Below are 27,232 nucleotides of genomic sequence, written 5' to 3' on the forward strand. Positions count from 1 at the left end.
TATCACCTCACACCAGTTAGAATGGGCATTAGAAAATATACAAACAACAAACGCTGGAGAAGGTGTGGAGAAAAGGGAACTCTTTGCACTGTTGGTGGGAATGTAAAGTGACACAGCCACTATGGAGAACAGTATGGAGGTTCCTTAAAAAACTAAAAATGGAATTAGCATATGACCCAGCAATCCCACTCCTGGGCATATACCCAGAGAAAACCATAATTCAAAAAGACACATGCACCCCAATGTTCACTACAGCACTATTTACAATAGCCAGGACAGGGAAGCAACCTAAATGCCCATCGACAGACGAATGGATAACGAAGATGTGGTACATATATACAATGGAATATTACTCAGCCTTAAAAAGTAATGAAATTGGGTCATTTGTAGAGACGTAGATGGATCTACAGACTATCATACAAAGTAAGTCAGAAAGAGAAAAACAAATATCGTATATTAACACATGTATGTGGAACCTAGAAAAATGGTATAAATGAACTGGTGCAAGGCAGAAATTGAGACACAGATGTAGAGAACAAACGTATGGGCACCAAAGGGGGAAAGTGGCGGGGGAGTAGGGTGCTGGTGTGATGAACTGGGAGACTGGGATTGACATATATACACTAATATGTATAAAATGGATAACTAATGGGAACCTGCTGTATAAAAAAGTAAAACAAAACAAAAACAAAGCATAAATACAATGATCCCATCTTCAAAGACAAGGCAAATTCATCAGGTGATACATTCAGAATGTGGTGCTTGTGAAATTTTCTTTGTAATACGTATGGTAACTGAGGCTAAAATGTTTACACTCTCTGAACATGGGGACCTCCCCTGCTCATATACTATTAGAGAAAAATAAAGTAGATTTTTAAAAAACTAAGTAATTAGATAGTTTTTGAGGAAAAAAATTAGAAATTGAAGAAAATGTTCACATTTTTGTGTTCAGGTTACTGGCATTGGGTTTACACATTTCTAGAGATACGTACATAGTGGTTTTGGTTTATTGTCTATTCTTTGGCTGCCTTCACAATCTCTAAAATAATCATCTTTTTCTGGCACATGACTCACCTTATTTGCACAGTAATTGCCACAGTAAAAAGCCTACAAATATTTCTTGCTCGATCAAAAGAGGAGAGGGAGCCTGATGTTTCTGAGGTATTCTCAGATTTAAAGGACACAAAAGGAGACTCTAGAAACTCTGTAAGCAAGATGGTTGCTGCAGGGATGGTCACAACACATCTTGTCCGGGGAACTGAAGCTAAAGGCCTGAGAGCTTTTGACTTTGTGGATTTAATATCATGTTCAACTATGTGCTTCTCTGTGCCTCTGAAGGATTTCAAAATCACCTTATAAAAGAATTTATTTCAGCTAGAACCTCAGAGGATAAAAGGACTTAAAGGAGACTGAGAGATGGGGAGATGTCCTGAACAGCAAGAAAGCACAAAAGGAGAAAACAAGTGGTTGCATTCCACTTTAACAGATGGGTTAAAGAATAAACAAAGGAAGAGCACATCACTGATATTTACCAGAGAGCTCCGGCTCCCTGTATTTTGAAATGTTCCCAAGGTGAACCCACTGCCCACCGTTGCTTAAAAAACTGAAATCCAAAGAGAGCAGGTTCTAGAATTCAATTCACATCATTCAGATGTGAATCGAGTCAGTTGGCTAAGGCTTTCTGACAGTTAAGTGACCTGTTCCTACACACTGGCACAGTTTAGCACTTTACAGACAGTATCCTATTTAATCCTCATAACCACTCTCTGTATTATTATACCATTATAAATTATACATGTTCTTCAACTTCCCCGTTGCTGATGGGATGCTAAATCACCAATGCTAGATCCACAGATGCCAAAGGACTACACTGCTTTATGAAAAATTCATTGGAAAAAAAATGGAGAACGCAGACTATGTTCATTTATTCAAAAAACATTTACTGACCATCTTCTATGTACCACACACTTGGGACACATTAATGAACAGACATAAAATACCTGGCCACATGGAACTTACTGTCTAGCAGGGACGGGAAAAGAGAATTCACCAAAAATAAACAATAAATAAATAAGTCATACGGTAATTTAGAAGTTAGTAGATGCTATGGAGAAAGGAAAATGTAAAGCATTCCAAGAGGGATACCAGACACAGTTTGCAACTGTAAACAGCATAGACATCACTGACGAGGTGGTTGGTAGCTTAGTGAAGACCTGAAGGCAGTCAGAGAGCTGGCCATGAATGCATCTGGGGAGAAAATACTACAGGCAGAGGGAAAACCCAGCACAAAGACCTAAAAGTGGGAATGTGCCTGGAGGGTTCCAGGATCAGCAAGGAGGTAAGGATGGCTGGAATGGAGAGCATTCCATTGCAGGGAGAGGAGTGGGGAGGAGGTCAGAGGTCTTGGTAACCAGAAAGTGTCAGGCTTTGTGAATCATTATGAGTGACATGGAGAGCCAGAGAAGGGTTTTAAGCATATGCAACCTATGGTTATTATGTCAATAACATATTAAAGGAAGGCAGGGAAGAAGAAAGGAGAGGCCACTGCATACCATCCAGGCAACAGGTGCTGGAGACTTGGAGGAAGGTGCTTGCAGTAGACGTGAGAAAAGGGGTTGAACTCCTGGATTTATTTGGAAGACAGGATTCTGGATACATCTGGAAGATAGAGCAGCAGGATCTGCTAACAGCCTGGATGTAAAGTGGGAGAGAAAGAGAAGAGTCAGGATGATTCCAAGGTTTCGGCTTGAATAACCCCAAAAATGGAGCTACCCTGACACCAAAATAGGGCAGGCTACAGGGAGAGCAGGTTTACAGAGGAAGATCAGAAATTCTGTTTTAGTCCTTAAAATTGAAGTATATTTTACGTATTCAAGTGAAGAAGTCAAAAAAGTAGTTGGATATATGCATCAGGAGTTTAAGAGACCTACTTCAACTGGAAATACACATTGGGAGTCTAAAGGAGCTACATGGTACTTTATTAAAATCTTACAATTGTTTGTGACAAGAGTCCCACAAGAACTGAGCCCTGAAGTATTCCAAATTAACAGGCTGGTGTGAAAACAAACAAACAAAAAACCACACACGTTTTTAAAAAAAATGACTGAAAAGCCAGTGGTACAGAAGGAAAAGCAGGAGACTGTGGTGTCCTCAAAATCAAATGAAGAAAAATCAAATCAAAAGAGAGAATGACCAATTATATCAAGTGCTGCCAAGAGTAAAGAGGAGAATTGATTGTCAGATTCTGCAATTTACAATATTTTCTTTTGAAAAAGCCCTGGTGACTCTATCCCACACAGCCCCCACCACAGAAGACATGAATATCCACTGAATGTGATGTTATCTTTTAATTTTGTCACAAACTGAATTCATTTTTCTAAAGAATTATTCAGAAGGAAGGATTTACTCCAGTTTAATATTTGGGACTCAAGTCAGTAGATCTGTTAAGAAATACCAGTGATAAACTGTAGCTGCTAACAGTAATCTGCTAGTTCCTATTAACAGATTACTGCTAATTGAATTCCATTCAATTCCTATCCCTTAAAAAATAATAATGAAAATACCTCTAGGTAAATTGGAAATAAAAGGATAGATTTCCTCTGTCCTGATGAGGAATTATGATAAAACAAAAGCCAATATTGTACTACTGTTTTTTCTATTAAAGAACAAAAGTTTGCACATTACTGCCATTACTATTTGATAATGTTCCAGATGTATTTTATAATGTTCCAGAATGCTAACACTAGTGCAGCCTGCCATAAAACCAAAATAAAAGGTATAATTATTAGAAAGAAGTAGACACAAGTGTCATTACGTAACTAGGAAACCCAAGAGAATAAACTGCAAAGCTCTTAGAGTAAGAACCAGCTATAAAATAAACTTACAAAAATCAACAACCGTCTCTGTCAGTAACAGGCAATTTGAAGAACCCATCACAACAGCAACAAAAACATAAATACCTAAGAAGAACCCTAACAATAAATATTAGGACTTATATAAAGAGTAAACAAACAAACAAAACACCTCTGCTAAGAGACAGAAGGTCTGTATAACTTTTCACATCCCTTCAGAGAAACACTGACTACTTTATATGTACATGACAGTCCTTGCCAACGAACCAAAATAACTGGATATTTCTCAGTTCTAAGGATTCATCTGCAGACCATTCCAGGTTAAGATGGCACGTTTAACAAAACATTCAAGCACATCCTCTCTCTAAACTCCACAAAAATGGCAGTAAAGAGTTCTTTCCAGGTCTTCCCTGGTGGCGCAGTGGTTGACAGTCCGCCTGCCGATGCAGGGGACATGGGTTCGTGCCCCGGTCCGGGAAGACCCCACATGCTGCGGAGCGGCTGTGCCCGTGAGCCATGGCCGCTGAGCCTGCGCGTCCGGAGCCTGTGCTCCGCAACGGGAGAGGCCACAACAGTGAGAGGCCCGCGTACCGCAAAAAATAATAATAATAATAAAAAAGAGTTCTTTCCAGAAGACAAAGATGCAAGGACTTGAAGAACTGTAGTGGAAATTACAACAAAATCATGAAAGTGGAAAGCAGATGGACAAGTAGCAACTCAGCAGCCCTAAGAGTGAAATGCTCCACCACCAATGAGAAAAGCTGAGAAGCACTCCAGTTTGCTTCAAAACTGGAGAAAGGGTAGCGGGCTAAAATAAGGTTAGCAGCCTTACTTCCCGGATGCCCTTCCCACCTCCTGGCTGTGGAGCTCTGGCCCACAGTCCCTGCCTGAGCCCAGCAAGACCGGAGACTGATTCTTGGGAGAGTAGATAAAACAGGTAAGTATTTGGACTGTGAGAGCACCAGAACCTTCCCCAAAGTGAAGAGGATGCTAAGACTCCAGCCAGATGTCTCCCCAGCACTGGCAGCTGGACCCTTTCCTCAGCGCAGGGTGCTGCCTGATGACCACCCTCTGACCAACCCAACAGGAAAAGACCTCGTATGTGGTCCCAGTGAAAAAGAAACCAGTAACAGTCAAAAGACTGACACTGAGGAGCCTAAGGGGATGGGTGGAGGGCAATGAGAGATAGGGGACCACTTATTTTACAATAAGTATTTTAGTATTCTTAGATTTAAATTATGTGCATGTATTAGTATAAAGATAGTAATACAATTTTTATTTGAAAGGACAGATGACTATAATTATGATTTTTAAAAGAACAGTGTGACTTCCTCTAGCAGATACTTCTATATATTCTAAATGTACATTTAAAAAGATTTAACATTGATTAAGATAAGAGGTCAATGATAGATAAGTAAGACCTAAAACAGAATCAGACCCCAAAGCTAGTCAAGATCTTAAAATATAATAAAGGGAAGACCACAACCCATTGAGGAAAGGATGGACTGTTTAACACATGGTGCTAGTAGACTAGATGGGCTGGCTCAGGAGGGGAAGGCGCTGTAAAACAATTCACATCCATGCGCTAATATAGAACTAAATGTACAAGCCTAATAGATTTCCAAAAGTTTCGTTTCATTTACCTCACGTCTGTTTATATTTTCAAACGTAAATATTTACAAGGAAAAGTCGTAATGGACAAGATGGAGAGAGCTGACTACATAAAAGTAAAAATATCCTGTTGTTTGGAAAATACCATAAAGTAAATTAAAAGACAAATAACGAGCTGTGGAGGAAAAAAAAATTACAAATATGATAAAGGCACAATGCTTTTTACATTAAGAGCACATTTATATTATATGCTCTTCATATTACGAGCATATGTTATATAATATATATAGAATATTTAATTATACATATATTATCTCTTTATATTAAAAGATACTTTAACTCATTTTTAAAAATCATCATTTAACAATAAAATGGACAAAGTACCTGGACAACTCTCAGAAGGCAAAATGAACAAATAAAAAGCAAATTATTAATTTCACTAGTTACCAAAAAAATATGAATTAAAGTAAGACCACATTTTTATAGAAGATTAGGAAAGATTAAACACTGGAGTGCTGATACTATGGAAAGACCGTTCAGTGTGTAAGGGCATCGATGTGCTCTGGCATAAGCAATTTGGCAACAGGCCTCAAGAGTCATAAAAGAGTTCACCTCTGCCCCAGGAATTCTGCTATAAATCTAGCCTGAGCAGGTCAGAGACAGTAAGACTTTCAGACAAGGGCATTTACCCCAGCTCTGCCTGTGTGTCTGCTACTACTTTCTGAGACTACATCCTTTGCCAGACTCTGTTGAAGACCTTCCTCTATCTGGTTCTTGCCATCGCTCCAAAACTCTATGTTGCCAGCACAATTATTACCCCCATTCTATGGATAAAGGAAGCACAATCAAATAATTAGGTAATTAAGGTCACTTAGATCAGAAGTGGCCAAGCTAGGATTTGCAACCAGAATTTAATATCATACCTCCAAACACTGAAAATGGAAATATGTCAAAAAAGAGAAAACTAGCTAAATAAACTTTGGCATAGCTATCATTAAAAATCTTATTTTCAAAGAAGATTTAAGGGCATAGGAAATGTCTGTGATATATTAAGCAAAAAGGCAGCATTTAAAAATACAAATGAAATTAAAGTGCCAATTTTGCTTAAAAGTATATATACGCAGACAAATAAAACGGGACAAATGGAAAGCATATCATCCCATGAACAGGTGATTATTTCTGGATGTACCTGTGATTTTTATTTTTTTAACTTTTTTTGGTAATTCCCAAAATGTCTACAACAAGGACAATGGCTTTTCATTTTAAAATGTTTAAAAACCATAGAAAGAATAGAAATTCTCAACTGTAGATGCTTAGAAGGCCTCAAGTTTTAAACATGGAATGAAAAGTTTAGGTGAGCAGTTACTGCCTTAGCTGCACAGCATTACTGCTGAACTACAAGGTCCATCAAACGAGAGAGGATTTTCCACTATTATTTTCTTCTCAGAGTGAAATGGGGAAAATTAGCCTTACAGAATCTGCTTGATAACCAGAAAGTTAACTAGCACATAACACAAGAGTAAAGAAAACCTCTGCAATCCCCAATAGATGCTGGGAGTCACTATACTACCATAAGCATTTTGAACTGACTGATCGAATTCTGATTATTATTTACACAGTAAAGTTGGAAAGGTTTCATAAAAACAAAAAGCCTAAAGACACGTAAATATGTCTGTACTATTTTGTGTGGAACAGTTTTAAGAGTTCCTTGCAAGGTAAACTGGAATTAGTTGGCTGCGGAATATCTGTTTTGAACGTAAAAGAATGAACATTTTAAAAAAATTATCTTCGTTTGGATGTGTGTGTGTTGGGGAAGGGAAGGAGTGGGTGAATCTGTAGACAAACTGTGCCTTTCCTTTGTTATTTTAAAGTATAACGTTACAAGTGGTTTAACTTTTTGCAAAGAATCATGGCAAAGCACTTTCTAGGAACAAAACAATTTACAAACTGACAATGACATTTTTGGGCCACAAATTAGCAAAGGTTTTTGCATGGATATAGGATTATATTTCACTTTTAAAATTTCTTAAATATGTCTTCGGAGTTTAGAAAAATGATGCATATACTTCGTAGATTTGTGTGCCCCAAAGAAAAAATAAAAATAAAAAAAGTTGCTTCCACCTCTTTTGGAACTTTGTTACACAAGTTCTTAGTGCAAAGACTGGTAAAGGTAGAACAGAAGAGCTGCTAGCATTATCACTCCATACAACAGCATTAATAAATAATTCTGAAATTACTTAGTGAGAAAAAGTGGAATTGCGTGAACTCACCCTTACCTGAGCTGAGGCCAAGAACTGAAAAGGGTCATTCAAAATCTTTAGAAAAGTTAGAGTCCTATTCAGAAAACCAAAGGTAGACCCGTCCACTTCCCCTGGAAGACCCGTTGCTGTGGTAACCTGCAGTCACCCCTCAGAGTCGGTACATGCTGGGGGAGGGGATCCTCCCAGAGGCTGGAGGATGGTTAAGAGGGGAAACGGGGGAGGGAGGAGGAAAGAGGGTTAAAAGAAGATGAAACCCCTTGGGTGCGGCAGGGGTCAGGAAGGTGGGCTTACTACTAGGAAATTCAACACGCCCAAAAGAAATTCAAAACACCAGTTAGAACAATGTCTGGACGCTGGAGTCGTATTATACAGTTCAGCTAAAGTTTGAACCATTAGAGGCGCTTCCCTCCCTCCCTCCCCGGCGGGAACAAACCACTCTTTGTGAGTTCCTGTCTATGGAAAACGAAGCCAGAGTTTCGTCTCATCAGTTACAAACTGAATGCTACTTTGCAAAACTAAAATCTTGACTTTCTTAAATTAAACCTATGCTTCCCAAACTCTGCTGCACTATTGGAATCACCGAGGGAACTTTATAAACTACACACCGTGTTTTAATTGGTCTGGGGTGCAATTTTGAGCAGAGTTTTAAAAGTCTCCAATGATCCTTTTGTGCAGCCAGTTTTAGGAACTACAGTACTCTAAGAAAGGAAAAAAGAAAGCACAGTTATCTCCCTTTGTCTTTTTACGGCTAATAATAGAAATTAGCTGGGTTTCTCCAAGCACACACAGGACAATAGGTTTCTTGATAAATAGGAGTCCCCGGTATGCCCTAACAATACTTTCTTTGAGATTAAAAAAAACAAAAACTGGCAACATAAGCCCTTTCTTCCCAAGAGAGCAAATATCCTTCTTACCGAAACACCAAACTTACACATCTATTTTAAGAGCGAATTGGCAGTGAATACAGCTCAGAACTTGGAGGACGAGCTCCAGGACCAGAAAGAAACTGAACCCGCAGAAGCCCACCAGCATTCGCGGGGGTCCTGCGGCCACAGGGGCTGGGCGAAGGCCGGGGTGTCGGTCGGGCCCCGCAGGCTGCACCCCAGTAAAGTTGTTCCAGGGAACTTTGCTCCCGTTTCCAACCCGCGCCTCCCCGGGAGAGGGGCGCGGCCCCGCCACCTGCTCGACGCCTAGGCTGCTCGGCCGCGCCCCCTCCTTGGACCTCGGCCACCTTCGGGGGTCGCGCACTCAAAGAGCGCCCGTACTGCCGGCAGGAGCCTCGGGGGGTTCGCCTCGCCCCTCCCCGGCGTCCTCAGCTGCAGCTAGCCCTACCCTCGGGCCCGGACGCCAGGACCTCCGCGCGGGGCCAGCACCGTCCCGCCTGGAGCTCTTCCGGAACCCCACCCGCGCGGCCAGCGCCTCTCGAGCCGGGACGGGGGATCCGGGCGCCCCCACAACCCCTGTCCCGACGCCGGCCGGCAGCCCCGTCTCTGCCCAGCCAAGCTCTGCCCCTCCGGCCCGCGGCCGGGAGCGCGCCCCTGGCCCGGCGGTCCGACGCTGCGCACGCGCGGAGGCGCCCGTCCGCTCGCTCACGGTCCCCTCACTTACCGCTCGCTGTCCTTGTCGCCTCAGGCAGCGCCCGCCGTCTGCTCTGCTTACTGCTCGCTGCCCCGGCTCGGTGCCCGCTCCTCAGGCCCCGGCCCGGGCACTCCGGGAACCAGCGCCCGGCGGGCTCGGCGGGCACCCGCACGCAGGGCACGCTCCGCGGGGCCGCGCACGCGCGCACCCGAGCGACGGGAGGGGCGGGGCCGAGCGAGCTGCGCGCCCGGAGGCGCCCCTGGATACCGGGCATGCGTAGTGCCTTTCCCTTCCTAGGGTCTGGTGGCGTAGCGGGCTGTGACCCTGGACCTGTGAAACGTAGGGAAGTGGAAGAGGGCCAAAAGTCACCCTTCGCTGAGAAGCAAGTTCGCTGTTGTCCCACAAGTTGCAGTCTTCTTCTCTGTATCATTCGTCAATTAAGGTGTTAAATATTTATTGAGCACCTACTTTGGCAGAGACTTTGTGCAGAACACAGGGCATCCTCAGGTAATGGTGAATCGATTGCGTTTGGCTTTGGGATTCCTTTTCGGGCACTGAATCCAGCCCTCTCTTTGAACAGATGAGAAAAGTGCATAAATAGAGATCTTCCAGTACCTGAAACTGCAAACCTTAACTACACTCTTAAGCAGTTTGGGGAAGGAGAGTTGCCTCTGGCTGGGGTGATGAGAAAACTTTGAGAAGCCTGGAAGGGTAAGAGATGGAGTTAGAAGATAAGCTCACCTGGGAGAAAGGTCAACGCAAAGGCAGAAACTGCAAAAAAAAAAAAAAGTCAAGTAATATACGAGCTCATGAACCTTCTTGGGGACAAGTTTAATCTGAATGTGTTTTTCATAGTGAAGGGCAAAAACGGTGGCAGGAAGGGTACTTGAAGCTCGTCTGGAAAAGATTTTTGATGCTTCACTTCAAATTTTCAGCTTTTTTTAGTGGATAACTGATAAATACTAAAGGTGTGAGGGAGAAGAGTCTGGTGTTTCTGGCGGTCTGATTAGATGCAGAATTTTGGAATATAAGGTGAAGACTAGCAGTGAAATTCTGTAGAAGTAGAAGGGTCCTGAATTCAAGTGTTGGCATCAGAAATAGAATACATGGAAACGTTTTCAGAGATTGTGAGATTGTGAAGGACAGGATTCCCTAGTTTTTGTCACTGCCTGTTTGGGTGTAAAGAATTGTTTCTCATGACAGACACCTACTTCATTAGATTAGATCATCATCCTTGGTAGATATTTATTAGTGGATAAATTAGACCTTTAAAATGTACAGCTACAATCACTAAATGCTTCTTTTAACATGAGTTTGGTCCTGGGAGAATACATTTCTACTTAATTAAAAAAACATTAATTTGAGAGACAGTATATGTAGTGAAAAATATATGGACTTTGGAAAACAAAAACCCCTTTTATAAAGTCCAGATGCTCTGAAACAAACTGTCTGATGTCATGCAAATTACTCAATATCTGTGAGCCTTACTGTGTTCGTCTGTAATGTCAGGGAGGAAGAAATTTTCCTCTTCCCTTTTAGGTTCTTCTGGCTGGTGTAAGAATTCAATTGAGACAGATTAACAGAAGAAAATCAAACAACAGTTTAATAACATATGTGCATGGCAGAGAGCCAGGAAAACGGAGTAACTCACCAAAATGACTGACACCCTTATCTTAAATAGTATCTTCAGTTTAAAGGCAAAAGAAGATGTTGTGGGTCGTGGTTTGGGACTTGAAAGGGGGAGAAGGCAATTCATATAAATGTTTGGTAAATAACTGTTTGCTGGGTCAGGCAGAGACAATGGGACACAGAGTGGACTTTGATCTCTAAGCCCTATTCTGCTACCATCCCTAGCCCATATTTTTTGCAGGTATCTCTGGTGATAGCTCTATTCCTGGAATAGGCCCTATATCTAAAATTTTTAGGCAATTGGGGGGGAAGGTCGGAATTTCTTCCTAAGTCTTTTGGGCCTTGATTGTTTTCAGTTCTAAAAAAAATCTGCATACCAAAGAGACATTTTGGGGTGGCAAGTTTTGTTCCCCTACAGTAGCATGGAATCATAATATTTACCTTGTATGATGGTTAATTTTATGTGTCAGTTTGGCCAGACCACAGTACTCAGATATTTGGTCAAACATAGTCTAGATGTTTATGCGAAGGTATTTTTTTTCAGGTGAGATTAACATTTAAGTCAGTGGACTTTGGAGCGAAGCAGATTGCTTTCCATAATGTGCGTGGGCCTTATACAATCAGTTGAAGGCCCAAATAGAAAAAGACTGACCTCCCCTGAAAAAAAAAAGGAATTCTGCCAACATACTGCCTCTGGACTTGAACTGCAACTCTTCCCTGGGCCTCCAGCCTGCTGGTTCACCCTGCAGATTATGGATTTGCCAGCCTCCACAATCATGTGAGTGAATTCCTTAAAATAAGTCTTTCTCTCTCTCTCTCTCTCTCTCTCTCTCTCTCTCTCTCTCTAGTTGAAGAACCCTGACTAATATACCTTGCAAGGTTATGAAGATTACATGAGTTAATTATCATCTGAATCTGAAAAATGGGGATTATAATCTTTAACTTATAAGGTTATGACAAATTAAATAAAAATGGGTAAAGCACCCAGCACATGCTAGGGTCTGAATAAACGGCAACTGCTATTACTTGTAAATGAATACCAGAGGCAGAAACCAAAAGAGGAGAGAGTGTGGATATTGGCACTGTGAGATTTTCTCAGTTCACTGGGTAATACTATTAAATTTTAAAAATTGATATAGGAGGTAACACAATTTTGGTCTCCCTAGCTATGATATACCAAAAAGGTGATACGTATGAATATTTTAATTATTTTCAAATAAATGCCTAATGAGCCTAAAGATAGACTCTAGTTGTACTCTTAAAACACCAGACATGCAAAGCAGTGACATGATTTCACGTCTGAACATTTTATTTCAATTTAAGTGCCAATTAACTACTTGCTGCTAGGATGGAGCAACCTAAGGAGAGTTTACACTGGAAATAATTTTTAGTCTCAGAGTAGATGCATGATGTAGCATTCAATCAGTGTGTTTATTGAATCCCTTTTGGGGCAATCCTGTAGCTATTGGGAGCATGCAAAAATGGATAAGATATTCCATTTAATCTACAGATATTGCCATTTGTTATGTACTAGGCAACCTCCTTGCCCTCGGGGAATTGATCAAAGAGCCTATGAGTCCATAGCTATAATGTAAGGCAGAATGTGGCAAGCGCCTTAGGAGGGGCATAAATGATTGAGCCAGTTGTACTTTGCACAGTTTGGTTTGGCACACGCCAATAGGGTAGAGCAGCATCTTTTAAAAAAAGTTTGAACAAAGCTGGTAAGTGTTAAATAAAATAACATTCTCATTCCCCTGACTCACTTGCTTCAGTTCAGGGTTTACAGGGTATAATAAGAGAGGGCGAGGCAGGAGGGGCCTTTTCAAGCCATTCAGAGGTAAAAACTCCTCTTTTCCTCGTTTCCTCTTTCTTTTTCCGTCATGGCTGTTGTTTTGTTTAAAGGAGAATTTAACTTCAGAGTTAAAAAAAAAATACTTAGGTAAATTCCCCTGACCTCATGAAGATTTATGAGGAGAATACCTAAAAATCTAACATGACAATAACAAACAGTGGGGATTGGAGTTCATAAAAGGACAAGGAATAATTGAGTTGGAAACCATGAGCCAGGTGGACAGAGATGGCCATCATGTTTGTTCTGTAGCCAGGGCTGTCATGCTGTGACCCCCGTTTTCCTTTTGGCTGAGAATGAAATATTCCACTGTGGATGAGAGTAAGCCAACTGCAGGACTGACAAAAGCAAGTGATTTAGGGGAAATACACAGCATTTTAGTAATTTTTAAATAATCAGGATGTTATTTTATTATAAGAATTTGTGAATATATTCATTTCAGGAGCTTTGCCACAGTGAGTGGGAAATAAATTAATCTGGGATTGAAGGAAACTCTATACTAGAAAAGGAAGAGTTTTAATAAAATTGAAAGGAATAGCCTCCAGCCATGGATGTTAATTATCATCTGATGAATAATAATGATGATAATAGGAGATGTGAAATAAGTTAAAATAAATCCTGGGCCAAATTTTTTTTTAAAATTACCAACTCTGGAATGGTGCCTTGCAGAATTAACCAATGTGCTCACATTAAATGGTTTAAAATTAGAACTAATACATAGCTCTGCACTACAGATATACACAGCATCCTCTCTCCATGATTTTTTTTTTCTCCATGATTTTTTAAAATTAATACTATTCAAAAGAATTCAACCTGTTGAGTATCACAAGTAGAATGTTGCCTACTCAGTAAAGAGATTGGCAATATAAATATTTCTTATTATAAGAATATTTGATCATGAAAAATAAAAATATAAAATAAAATGGCTAGCAGGCACAATATCTATTATTTTTTCCAGTTCTACCTCCCTTTAATATTTTATGCCGCTGACAAAATGTCATTGACACACAACTTTTCAATAAGATGACTTTTGCACATTTTAATTATACCTGTAGTTTTAAATCCTAAGTAAATGTTCCATCAATATGACATTTAAAATATTAAATTGAGTATAATCATAAAAATTAAATGCATGTAAATTATTTTGCATAAGCAACGACAAAAACTGTGCGACAAACCCAGTACTGGGTTATAGAGGGTTGTTTCTTTAAAAATGAACCTCCTACACTACAGAAAATTATATCCAGTTTTCCAGAATGTAAACACATACTACATTAAGCAAGGTTTTGTAAAGTCACATGAATATTAAAATTATTTATATCCCTTATATTCTAGTTTAATGGGACAGTCTAGGTCAGTTCTAAGAAAGAAATGTTAGCCACAAATTTGAGCTAGATATGAAATTTAAAATTTTCTAGCAATATTTTAAAAAGTAAAACCAGGTGAAATTAACTTCAATAATGCATTAATCCAGATATTCAAAATATTATCATTTCATCATGTAATAAATATAAAAAATTATTAATGAAATATTTTACATTTGCTTTCATACTACATCTTCAAAATCTGGTTTGTATTTTCCTCTTACAGCTCATCCTAATTCAGACTGCAATTTCAAATAATTAGTAGCCACATGTGACTAGTTGCTATCGAGCTGGACAGCACAGATCTAGGACTAGGTTGTTGGTTCTCAAAAGTGGCTGCACATTGGAATCACCTGAGAAAAGATGAAAAAATGTTGATGCCTGTGTCATGGTCCCATGATTCTAGTGTATTTGCTCTAGGGCATCACCTGGGCACTGGGATGAAAAAAGAAATTCGGGTGATTCTAATATGCAACTAAGTTTGAGAATCACTAGTTTTATTTAAGGCATTATCAAAACTTAAATATTATGAGACCGGTGTCAGTTGTTCTTTACTTGAAACCAATAGCGTTTAAAAATCATGCTGAAACATACTAGCGGTGTAGCATATATAGCATACGTGGCACATGTGCATCACTAGTATTTCTTAATAAAATTAACAATTGCTAATAAAATTCCAAGCTTTGATTATTCAGGCCATGAGTTCTGATGTAACATGGACAATTCCAGGTAAAGATTTACTTCAGTGCTTGGTGAGAACTGTTGTGTGTTGGCACTTCTGTATTTGTTCTGTGGAATTTTTACTTTATGATTGTTTAGAAAATCTCCTAATAGAGAAACACCTCTGACAATGGGATCACAAAACTTTTCTATGATGCCTACATTTATTTAATATGTTTAACTCTTGCACTCAACATCCTACTGCCAGTATAAGAGCTAATTCACATTCATGACAAAAATTTCCCACCTTGCTTTCTACTCCAGTCATTGTTGATTATCTGTACCTAACATATCAGGTATATCTAATACCTCTCAGTAATAAACCACTCTAGGAATTAGTGGCTTTAAGACAACCTTTATTGCTTCCATCGAATCTCTGGGTCTGCTGTGCAGTTCTGCTTCTAGGCCAGGTGGGGTGCCTGGAACTAGTTGGTCTAGGATGGTCAACTGGAATAGCTCAGCACTGCTCCTCGTGGTCTGTTCGTCTCCAGTAGGCTAGCCCAGGTGTGTTCTCAGAGCAGTGGTGGCCCTCCAGAAACTGTGAAAATACCCAAGCACATTTTAAAGCCTCTGATTACATCAAGTTGACACTGTTTCATTAGCCAAAGTAAGCCACATTGGCAAGCCCAGAATGGATACAGGCATTAATTAATTTAATCTGCCATGCCTAGGTCTTATTTGGTTAGTCCTATCACATTTGATTCCATACATTTCCAGTTGTTCTTACTCTGCAAGGTTTCCTTTTCAATCTCTTCAGTAATTGCAGTGTTGACTATCTCTCCCTATTGTAAATGGGATCTCTCTCAAGTTTTATCAGTATCCTTCTGTCTTGTAGAACTTTTCTTTGAGGTTTAGTCATTTTTACACTTTTAAAACCTTTTTAAAATTGGTTATATGGGTAAATAACAAAAATGAATACAGTCTTTGATTAACCCAACAATCAGTAAACAGATATGTTTAAAACACTATGCAGTCTTGAATTCTAAAAGGGTTTTAAATGCTATGTATTTCATCAGAATTCTAAACCTGACTTCAAAAAGATTAAGTAACAAGTTCTCATATGCATACAGTTGTTGATAAACACTTCCTACTTGTCTGTTATCCATTTAACGTTTGTAGTTCACACGTGTGTTTTTCACCTCGTAATTGATGGCTCAATTCATCATGTAAAACCATTCCCGGTTGAATTTTGAGGAAAACATACTAAAGAGTTATATGGAGAGATTTTCTTAAACCCAGACATTAAAGTAAGAGGCATTGTGTTTTATCACTTGATTATATGACTGAGCTGTGTTTTTAAGAAATAAGCAAGTACATTTCCTTCTCTGGGTTTGCTTACTTGGCATCTGTGGAGGTTCAGAGTCCTATAGAAACCTTTTTTCTTTTTCCCTTTAAACAGGCATTGTAAATTGTTTGTTACTAGATTATAACCTTATAAGAGTAAATTACAGTTCATAGAGCTGTGAGTTACCATGCAACATTCTGTGCCTACATGAGTGAATGACAAAAAACAGACGAATAAAACACCACCTACTTGTATTGTGCTGTTTGCCGTTCTAAAAAGGGTTATTACTGTGCAACTCCCCATAAAGCTGGAGAAGGTATTCTTTCTGATCAAATAAGTTGGACCCCGAGAAGCCCTGTGGAATCTAATTCTCCCAAGGTTAGCTTTGTGGGTTTGGAATATTCCAGAATGTGACAGCAGAAAGTCATATCCCACCAGACCATTTAGCTTTGATTTTCCTCAGAACCAAACCTCCAAACAGGATTCAAGTGCAAGTAGTGTGTTTGGAGGTGATCCAAGGAAACACTGAGGGTGAAGCGGGGAAGTGAAACAATGAGCGGGACGCAGCCAGGTTACCAGCTGGAGCTCAGTCCTGTGGGGGACTGGGGGGACCGAGTGGGGAACACACACCAGGGATGTCCCAGTCGAGGCTGGAGGGAGCTGGGATTGTTATCCATCAATTCTCATCCAGTCCATCAAAGACTGAGGTTCTGCTCCCAGGGAAACTGATTTCCCTGCACTTCCATTCAACCTTTGCTTATGAGCTGAAGGTGGTTCAGTGGCCAGAAAAAAGGCAAAGAATCTCAATTGCTGGCATCTGGAAGACAGGCGTTTTGCACCAGTAAGTGTGAAGGGATGTGAGCAGGGCAGCTCCACATGCACCAGGTAAACACAGACACGGAGAGGCGTCATCAAGTCCCTTCCCAGGCAGACCTGAGTATTATCTTCATTCCCCTCAGTGATTGCCTCTTGTCCTCTGATTTCTAGTCCTCTCTGATCTTCTCAAAATGTGATGCTGTCAATGGAGGTATGCTCTAAAGATGTTCACAGGAGGCAGTGACCTACTGTGCCAGAGAACAACATGGGTTTGCCAAACCACCTGCTTACTTGCACACCTTAGCAGGGCACCTTACATCCAGACTGTTTCCAGAAAGTTTGGGAAAATTGTACAAAGGTGTCAACGTCTTGGAGAAGATCTGAAGACAAAGGCATTAGCAGATTTCCATCCAGAGCAGTTGTTCTCACCTGGAGGAAATTTTAACCCCCTCTCCCTTCCTGGAGATATTTGGCAATGGCTGGAGACCTTTTTGGTTGTCACAATGTGGGGGGAGGGGACTATTGGCATCAGGTGGTTAGAGGTCAGGGCTGCTGCTAAACATAATGTACAGGATAGCAGCTCCCACCCCACAAAGAATTAGCCATCCTAAAAGGTCAATTGTGGTACTGTTCAGGCACTCTGATCTAGAGAAAAAACATCAGTGGGAAAGGAAGAAGCTACATATCATTCATTCCGATTTCCTCTCCTAATCTTTTCTCCCAATTTTTGCTCTAACAAAGTTTCCATTGATTTCTAAAGGTGTTTCTAAGCATCTTGGGAAGCTCATTATGTTTGTGAAACTTTAGTAAATTGAATAAGGGAGTAGCAGTCTGACCTTTTAAAATGTTTCCAGATGCTGAGCACTGGATTGAAATGCTAAATCCAGAGAACCATCTAATGCTGATGAGTAGTGATATGGCAAAAAGGGCAGTTTTCTCTTGACAAACCAAGTCACAAAGGACAGAAAGACACTAACACTCAGTGATTAATTTCTGGAAACGTGACTAAACGAATCAAATTATGTATCATTTGATGCCATTAAATTTGAGTTCCTGCATTATACGTGGACCTTTTACTTTTCAAGCATTCTCAGTGTGTGAAATTGAATGTGCCATTTACAAGCTATCATGTAATTTTCTGTTTTCTGAAACAAAAGCAACAATCTGGGTACATTAAAGACCATTATATAATTGACAAACCTGCTTTTTAAAATTTGATCCAAAACATTTACAAATACTATCATTTGCCAAAGGGAGCTATTCCTTAACAGTGAAAAGTCATTTAAAAATTAAAACCTCCCCTACCTTTTTCCAACAGGAATATCTTCCATGTGTATACATTTTCACAGTTTATGAAGTTTTTTTATATCCATTAACTCACTTGATTTTCAAATCAACCATATGAATAGAACAGATATCATTTTCCCCACTTTTAAAATGAGAAAGCTAAAATTCAGAGAGCATTATTTGCTGAAATAAAAATTTGGTTGTCGGAATTCCCTGGTGGTCCAGTGGTTAGGACTCCACACTTTCACTGCTGAGTGTGCAGGTTCAATCCTGCACCCTGCAAGCCATGAGGCGTGGCCAAAAAAAGAAAATTTGGTTGTCTTACAAATAGCCGACACTATCAACACTACACAGTGTCAGCTGTTTGTAAGACAACCAAATTTTTATCACATCATATTACTTCGACTTGATGTTTAATTCCACGTTTTAAAATTTTTATCGAAGTATAACATACACATGGAAAACTATGCATAAGTGTGCAACTCAATTAATTTTCACAACCTAAAAGCATCCATGTAACCAGCACTCTCACCAAGAAACAGGACATGACCATCATCCAAAAGCCCACCTCATGCCCCTTTTGGACACCACTACCCAATTCCCCAGGATAACAGCATCCTCATTTCTGACAGCGTTGACTCATTTTGGCTGTTTTCAAATTTTCTATAAATGGAATCATACACTATGTCTCTTTTGTGTCATCCTTTGCTCAGTATTAAGTTTGTGAGCTCCATTCAGATTATTGGGGGTGGTTGTAGGTCATTCTGATTGCTGTATAGTATCCCATGTGTGACTGTTTCAAAATTTAGTCATCCAGTGTGATTATCGATGGGCATTGTGGCTGTTTTCCAGTTTTTCCCTGTTCAAACAGTGGTGCTGTGAACTTTCTTATACATGTCTTTGGTGGACAGAGGGACATATTTCTGTTGGACTTATACCTAGAAGGAGGATTGCTGAGTCAGAGGATTTGAATAAGTCAGCCTTGGTAGACATTGCTCAACAGTAGTGGTTGTACAGATTTACACTCCCACCAGCATTGTGTGACAGTGCATGTTTCTTATCCTTGCCAACACTTCATATTATCTGTCTTTTTTCATCTGATTCCTTCCGTTAGGTGTGGTATTACATCATGGAAATACTACATTTCGGTTTTAATTTAACTTAATTTTTTAAAACAGAATGTGTTTTATTTGAATACTGAATACGTTCTGTTGTTACAGAGTGTGCTGAGGCTGAAGTTTTTTAAGGAAAAAAAAGGCAGTAATACAATTAAAATGGAAAAAAAATGATTTCAAATATAACACAAATGACAAATAGATAACATTAGCATTCTGTGAAGCCCACTTAAGGGGCATTCCATCATCTGATACGTTGTAGTTTAATTTAAACTTATTTCAGACATGAGTATTTGGAACTATCAAAAAAAAACCACATCTATAAAACATGACAGCAAATCAAAGAGTGTATCACGATTTATTAAATATCTTTCATGAAACCAGTATGTGATAATTAGAAAACAGTTAAACCATTTGTTTAAAAAAAACCCTTAAACTATTGTCCATATTAGAGGTGACGGTATGTCTTTTATAGTTTGTAACATAAAATAAGACCATGTTGAACTTTCCATATTGAAATTTATCTTTTCAATACAAAGAATAGGCTCTGGCTGTTACATCAGAATGACACAAATTTAGGTTTCAGTTCCTCCGAATTCTCAGAGTGAGACAAGAGCAGCAATAAGACAAGTCTCAGAAGCATCATGAGGCTTAAACCTGCAGCCAGCCCCGCTGGCATGATTTACTTGGATCTCTTAAACCTCACTCCCATTGTGGTGTCCAGGAAGAAAGCTGTAAACAGTGATCGTTTTACACCTCGCTTGTCATTGGAGACACAGTAAGCTCCATAACCAGCCGAAAATCCAACAAAAAGACCAGCAATCAAAGATGGAACGCCACCTCTCTGCTTATATCCCAAAATGCTTACGGATGCCGCCAGGGCTGCATAACGAAAACCAACCAGGTCCATTGGCAAGGTCAAGTCTGGTGTAGAGTTACTTCCGTTGAATTTCTCTCTCCTCTGGGCCAGTCCAACTCCTTGAGGACTAAGCTCAGGTTCAGTTCGTCCTGTCTTTCTCACAAGCATCAACCTCACTGCCAAGCACTAGGCAGGTGCTCAGTAAATACTTGCTACGGTCTGGAAGCTGACCCCGCCGCCAGTGCCTTCTGACTCTGCGTGCTACCTCTCGGCACTCTCAATTTTAATTTTAGTAGTTGGAAGCTGAGCCTCTTGGCATCCCTAGCCTCTAGATTAAACGCTGATTTTCACACTAAAATTGGCTTTGTTGTCCCTAGTTCCCACATACATAAACGCAGGGCCTTAACACCCACTTCAGAGCCACCTGGTTATTTCTGATTTTCCATTTAGCCCGGAGGACACTGCTTCTGGATTTTGTCCCTGACCACTCGCTAGTGTTTGGTACCCACGAGACATGTGGTGAGGCATGAGGCGTGGTTCACTCAGAACCACGGATGCCGAGCCCCTAAGTGTACCATGTCTCCACCAAGAGCGGTTCTGCCCAGCACAACAAATGCTGCCAAGGTCCAGGGCTACTGAAGAGCATTCTGTTCTCCCTTCACGAGAGTCATATTCTGAGTTCCACTATAAGAGATTCTTTGTTACCTGGGCCCCAAAGCATTATCTCTGCCTCCACGTGCATCCGCTTGTCCTGACCCAGCTGGCCAAATCCCATGTTCCGGATCCTGTGTCATGACCTTCCTCTCTCCCTGGGTTAAATATACTTGATTGCTAGAGGGGCTGGGAAAAAACATCTCCTACTGGCCTCTTCATCCGTCTCTTCCTTCCTCCCATTTCTGACCCAGGAACTGCCTCCCATGAGTGAGTGCCTTCATCTAACTCCAACTGGTCTCCAAATCACAATTTAGCATAGCCTGGGATATTACGCTATAAAAACATTGTTTTTCTGAGAGGAGGGATACTTTGGAAGTTAGAAAATTATGAGCTGTCCATGATATAAAGAAGTATATCTGCACTCTCTCACTGAGTCACAGGACTACACAAGGTCGATAGTCCCCAGGAAATGGAGAGGCACCTGGACTCTTGAAATTGGATATATTCAACCTTCAATACCCAGGCACCTAATGTCTACAGATTTGCCAATATCTGTAAAGAATGACTGCAATAAGAATCTTCTCTAGTCCTGGTTTTAATTTTATTAACTGGGTAGATTGTCATAATAATCCCTTATATATAACCACCTTCAAATTAAGTGGCTTAAAATAATAAGCGTATAGTTAGTTCATGAATCTGAGGGTAATGACTTAGTCTGGGCCAAACTGAGCAGTTCTTCTAGCCTTGACCCAGTTCACTCACGTGTCTAGATTCTTAGCTGTCTATACAGTCATGGTTTGGATGGCTGAGGTGACTAGTCTCTGCTCTGGGTATTTTCCCTCCTTCCTCTGGGACCAACAGGCTAGCCTGGGCAGGTGCTTCCCGTGGTGATGGCAGAGGGCAAGAGCAAGGAAGCCCAGGTGTGCATCAGCTTTTCAAACCTCTGCTGGTATTATGCTTGCTGACATCCCATTAGTCAAAGTAAGTTATGTAGGTAGAACCAGAGTCTAAGTGGAAGAACTGCAAAGTTTGATGGCTAAAGGTATGTGTACAGGAAAGGGTAAAGAACTGGGCTATCACACGAAGTAAACTTAGACAAGCCACGTAATCTTTTTTTTTTTTTTTTTTTTTTTTTTTTTTTTTTTTTTTGCGTTATGTGGGCCTCTCACTGTCGTGGCCTCTCTCGTTGCAGAGCACAGGCTCCGGACGTGCTGGCTCAGCGGCCATGGCTTATGGGCCTAGCCGCCCCGCGGCATGTGGGATCTTCCCGGACCGGGGCACGAACCCGTGTCCCCTGCATCGGCAGGCGGACTCTCAACCACTGCGCCACCAGGGAAGCCCAAGCCACGTAATCTTTCTAAGCCTCATTTATGTTAGTAAATTAGAGATGATCGTAACCCAGAACCCCCCTCCCAAGTATTTCTAGTGATTTAAATTGTGATAACTGGGTTGCAAACATCTAAGTTCTTTATAAACTGTGAAGTGATGTACACATGTGAGATACCATTATGATGATGATGATGGTGATGTGCATTATTCTCTTTATTATATTTACGTGTTGTCCCTAATAATTGGCCTACACTGTCCCTGAGCAAAACTCTGAAGTGTGTTAGCTTGGCTTTCAGTGCCCCTGGCCTGACAAGTGAAGTGGCCTCGTTTTTACTAAGCCTCTCAGGAGTGTCCATTACAATAATCTACCCATTTTTAGGAAGCAGTCAATAAATGGATGAATACAGAATATGAATAGATGAATGAATAGATGAATGAAGTTTTCAAGGAAATGACTAGTCAACCCTTGTCCTTTCTTGCATTCAATCAAGATGAATTGGAATTGAGTGCCTTCTCTGGTTAGAGCTCCCTCAACCTGTTAGTAACAAGTACCAAGGATTCAAATAAGAAGAGAGACAGCTGCTTCCCTGGAGGAATTCACAGTCTATGAGTGAGAAACACTTCCAAACAAATTCAATTACAATGTGAGGCATACTCTATTGGAGGTGTGCGCCAGGTGAAGTGAGATCAACTGTGTCTTGTTAGGGAAGTAAGGGGAAGGTTTCAGAGGAGGCTGTTTGGAGCAGAGAGGAATGAGTGGCAGTTGCCCAGGCCCACAGGTAGGGGTGCACATTCCAGGCCAAAGAAACAGCCTACCCAAAGAAAGGATCTCAGAGAGGTGGCATGTTGGAACATTGTTTGGTTATACTGGAATTTACAATAAGATCCTGGGTTTAACGGGAAATGTAAGTTAGACAGATGGACAGGTGGGCAGACCTTTTATATTATCCCAAGAATTTTCATTTTGCAGGGAGGGGAGGGCACTGAAGAGTTGGGAAGGGAGTGTCATGTTCAGAATTTAGTATTAGAAGGACGACAGTGTCAGGGAGGACAATAGGAATGAGATTGCAAGAGTCCAAGTGAGAGGTGGCCCATCCCTGATCCTGGGCCAAGGAGGGAGGGATGAAGAGAGAAGGGTAGATCAGACAGAAAGTCACTAGAGCTAATGGGACACAGGAATCAACTTGATGGAGGAAAGAGATGTACCTGCCCAGAGCAGGAGCATAAAGAGTATTCAGTTAGGCACTGTGTGAGTCAGTCAGTGGATTGCTGGCATTTACTGAAGGCTTGCTTTGGGCAGACCAAGGAGCTAGTTACTGTGGTGCATCTAAAGATGCTGAAGATACAGGCCTCTGACAATTAGTACACGAGTGGCTGTAGTAAGTCACAGAATAGAAAAAGAGCTTTTATTGAGGAACAGTCCTTGTGCCATGAGATCATCAAGAAAGGGGTGAATGACCTTGATTAATTAGCTTTTATTTTAGGGGGCTGGGAAGTCTCATTCTAAGCTTGCATTGTTCGTGTCTCTATTAATTGTCCTAATGGATCCTATTCCTCACATGGAAAACCAGCTAAATGCCTTTCTCTCTTTCTAACGTGTGAAAAATGAATAAGACTCGAATGTAGAGTTCTCGAGAATCTTTTTAGTGCCCGTCTTGCTTGGTGATGGTTGTTTTGAAGAACATACAGTAAGTAACTAAGTAAATTGACTTACTTATCTGAAACATGTATTTTGAGAATTTTGTCATAGCCCAGTCAATTCGGAAGCAAATCATTTACAGTTAGAGGAGAAGAGCCTAACCCTTCACAGAGGACGTTGAAACTTTCCCACAAAGTATTGAGAGTGACTTCAAGCAGATTATACACTTTTCTTAGGGAAAAGTGGACTAGTGTTAGTGGGGATACTACATGAAAGGACTAGGTTTCTCAGCCACAGTGCAGATCACACTGGCATCAAGTCTGATAAGTGCTTGCATCAGGACCATGGAAGATTTGGTAGAAATCTATGTAACCCCTAGATACTGTGTTAACTCACAGTGTTTAAGCGTTAGGTCATCTGATTGGGCAGCTAGTCAGAAAGAACTCAATGGAAAAATATTGAAGAAAAAAAATCATTTCCCTGAAATAAAATGTCTAAAGAGAGTGATAAACTTACTTGCTGCCCCTTTCAAGTATAATGGCTACACTAATCAGAGTTCATCATAAGTTTTCATTTCTTTCCCCTAGTATTATAAATCATAAGGAAATTCAAGATTGGTTTACTCTCTTGAGCAAAAGGTAGGCAGGGAATATAAATGAATAAAGAAAGTGAGCTAAAAACTATGGACCTTGTCCCTTTGTAAGGGAAGCACCTACATTTCCATCCCCTGTCTACAGTTGCCATGTGGGAATGAGAGGTCTCATGTTATCAGACCTTCTGAGGATTCAAGAATAATTGGAAATTTAAACACTTCTAATATTAAATTTTTTTCAATTATTAAAAAACGACTCTGCTAGCCAAATATCATAAATTGCAAGGACATTATTTCACAACAGAATAAACTATGAAGTTATTGCTTACCTTTGAAGTTATTATTATATTTTAAAGTTTATAATTAACCTTTTGATATTGAAATAAATTTGATTTATTGCTTAGTTTTAACTTACACCTACTTTTGTTCTCACCCCTTTGCATTCTCAGTGTTATGTTTAGAGTCTTAAATGTAAAACCAGTCCCTTAACCAATATCTACTTATCCCTACTCTCCTTTCTGGGGATTCCAATGTTAGAAGCATCTTTAGTATACATAGATACCCATATGGACCACTGTGAACTTCTAAACATCTGTAGCCAACAGGCCAGTGAAAAGAACAATAAACAGAATCCAAAACTGGTATTCTGTTCCCGTGTAACCTCTATTTTCTAGTCCATGAAGACAGAGGTATCACTGATTGCTATACAACAGTTAAGGTCTTTGGAGAACTACAAAAAGGCCTCTTCGAGTATATGTATCTCTAAACTATCTGACCTAAACATTTGTACTTTCTAATGTGAAATAGAAATTTGCCACGGTGTCGTGTTTTGCTCCAACACAAATTTAATTTAGTCCAACAATTTGAAAAAATGAAAAGAAATATTTCGCTGATTGGGTTAGCAAATATTAGAAAGATTACAAATACCAACTTTTGATGTGGTTCTCTTTCACTCCAGGAGGAAGTGTAAGTTGGTGTAACTCTCAGAAACTCAGTTCAGTATTGTGTTATCTAATTAAAAAATACACACACCTACCCTTTGATTTAGCAATTCTACTTTTAGGCAGCGTATTGTAGCACTTTTCATAATCATAAAGCAAAAGCAATAATTCAAATGTTGTCTTAATAAATCACTGTATGAATGATGCCAGAGCCAGTGGTATGTTTTGCATTCACTGAATGCCAAATGGTGTTGACATGGAAATAATATATGTGAAGCAAAAAAGTAGGATTCACAACATTTCTATTATGGTACCATTTTTATTACAGTGCATGTACTGATATGAGAGAGAAACAGAGAGAGAAGAGAAGAGAGAGAATGGATGAGAGAACAGGCAGCCCTTGCTTTGCATGGTAGTGCAGCCTGTAAAATGGATTATGCAAGCTGTTCCCTACAACCTGTTTTAATTGTATAAAGAAATGAAAAACTAGTAAAATTAATCTCTATTTAGTATACTCTAATTTAAAACATTAGAAGCACTGGGAATTAAAGTGTTTCATTTCTTTAAAAAATTATCAGTAGTAGTTTGAATATCACTTGCCTTCTCGTCATATAACGTATGATATGGAACAAGCATCTTTTCTATGTCTTGGTGAATTGTTATCCTCCTTTTAAAGTCTGGGTCACCTTCCAGCATTTTATTCTTTGCACCGTCAAAGTCATGACATGTGTCTGAGAGTTTCCTTAATGGAGAGACTTGGTGGCATCACGTCCTTTGGGACATCTTCATCCTTTCATTAGAACTACATTCCACATTTGTGTCTATAAATGTACCTTCACTTAGTTCCTCTTCAATGGCAGCAGTGTCAACATTCCAGTGGTCCGCTATTTCTTCCATAACCCAGTTACATTCATTCTATCCTTATTTCACTTCCAACATCATCCCTTAAAAAGTTTTTTTTTTTTTTTGCTGAAGTTTCACATTTTTGGCCAATTTCCTCTTTCAGTTATTCATTTTTGAAAAATGTAACAGAGGTTTTATCCCTGGGAGATAGGGAGGCAACACAGGTACAAAGTTTGCTGTCTGTGTGAATGGAATAACAAATGCACAGAGACCCATCACTGACAGACTTTGAAGGAAATAATATCTTTGGCCACTGATCATGATGCATATCTATTATTTGTGAAGTGGTTGCTGGGCCCAAGAGCGAGAAGCAAAGTTTGCCCTTTATGCAATTACAGTTAATACAACAAGAAAACTGAAATTTGAACCACGTTGTTGGTTATAACTAAACCACGGTAGCTGGAAGTTTTGCATGTCAACGCCATGCAGATCAAGGACCGTAAACAAAGAAAGAGCCAGGAAGAGCTTGCAGCAAGATATTAAGGAGGAGTGCCTGTCTCTGGTTATTGCATTTGTATATGGTTTTATATTATTCAAAAAAATACATCCTTATGTGTATTCTAAATTTTTATACAATTAATACATATTATTTGTATAATACAAAAATAAACATTATTAAGAAAAAACGTAGTGCTTATTTTTCACTCTTATAAAACCCAATTAGGCTTTGATGTGAACAACAGATAGAAGGAGACAGTCCAGAGCGTTTGGTGGCAATGGAAACTGTTCTTTAAGAAATCTAGGAAGCGCACAGGAGGGAGAGGGATGCAAGCTGGAGGGGAGATGTTGGTTGAAGGAGTTATGTTTTCAGTGGAACAGACTCTCAAGCATGTTTAAAAGCTGTTGGAAAGAGTGTGGTTTAGACTATGAATAAGAGAAACAGGATAACTGATAATGTAAAACCCCTGAGAAGCTGGGAGGGGCAGGAGTTCAATCAAGCATGGGGAGG

The 27,232-nt window shown here is 40.1% G+C and overlaps 1 protein-coding gene, 1 long non-coding RNA gene and 1 pseudogene across 9 annotated transcripts in view; 1 reads left to right on the plus strand and 2 right to left on the minus strand.

Moving 5' to 3' along the window:
* BTBD3 (BTB domain containing 3) overlaps nt 1-9,471 on the minus strand; it is a 39,196-nt gene extending 29,725 nt beyond the window's left edge. For 2 of the 8 annotated variants that reach the window (XM_033839082.2, XM_033839081.2), the window contains exon 1: nt 9,332-9,471. Coding sequence is in view for 1 of the 8 variants with exons in the window: in XM_073792654.1 (XP_073648755.1) it covers nt 2,553-2,658 (106 nt within the window). In the remaining 7 variants the exon portion in view is untranslated. Of the gene's footprint in view, nt 1-2,552; nt 2,692-7,738; nt 7,913-8,328; nt 8,422-9,331 lie in introns of those variants that run through there. The other 6 variants (XM_073792657.1, XM_073792654.1, XM_073792658.1 and 3 more) reach the window with 6 other exon arrangements.
* Nucleotides 9,461-27,232, plus strand: part of LOC141276517 (uncharacterized) — a 136,251-nt gene continuing 118,479 nt past the window's right edge. Inside the window, exons 1-2 of the long non-coding RNA XR_012326212.1 lie at nt 9,461-9,808; nt 11,475-11,708. This is a non-coding gene — a long non-coding RNA (uncharacterized lncRNA). The remainder of the gene's footprint in view (nt 9,809-11,474; nt 11,709-27,232) is intronic.
* On the minus strand, nt 19,706-20,276 carry LOC101337594 (transmembrane protein 14A pseudogene; annotated as a pseudogene).

Source organism: Tursiops truncatus, chromosome 15 (genome assembly GCF_011762595.2).
Source record: "Tursiops truncatus isolate mTurTru1 chromosome 15, mTurTru1.mat.Y, whole genome shotgun sequence".
Classification (NCBI taxonomy): domain Eukaryota; kingdom Metazoa; phylum Chordata; class Mammalia; order Artiodactyla; family Delphinidae; genus Tursiops; species Tursiops truncatus.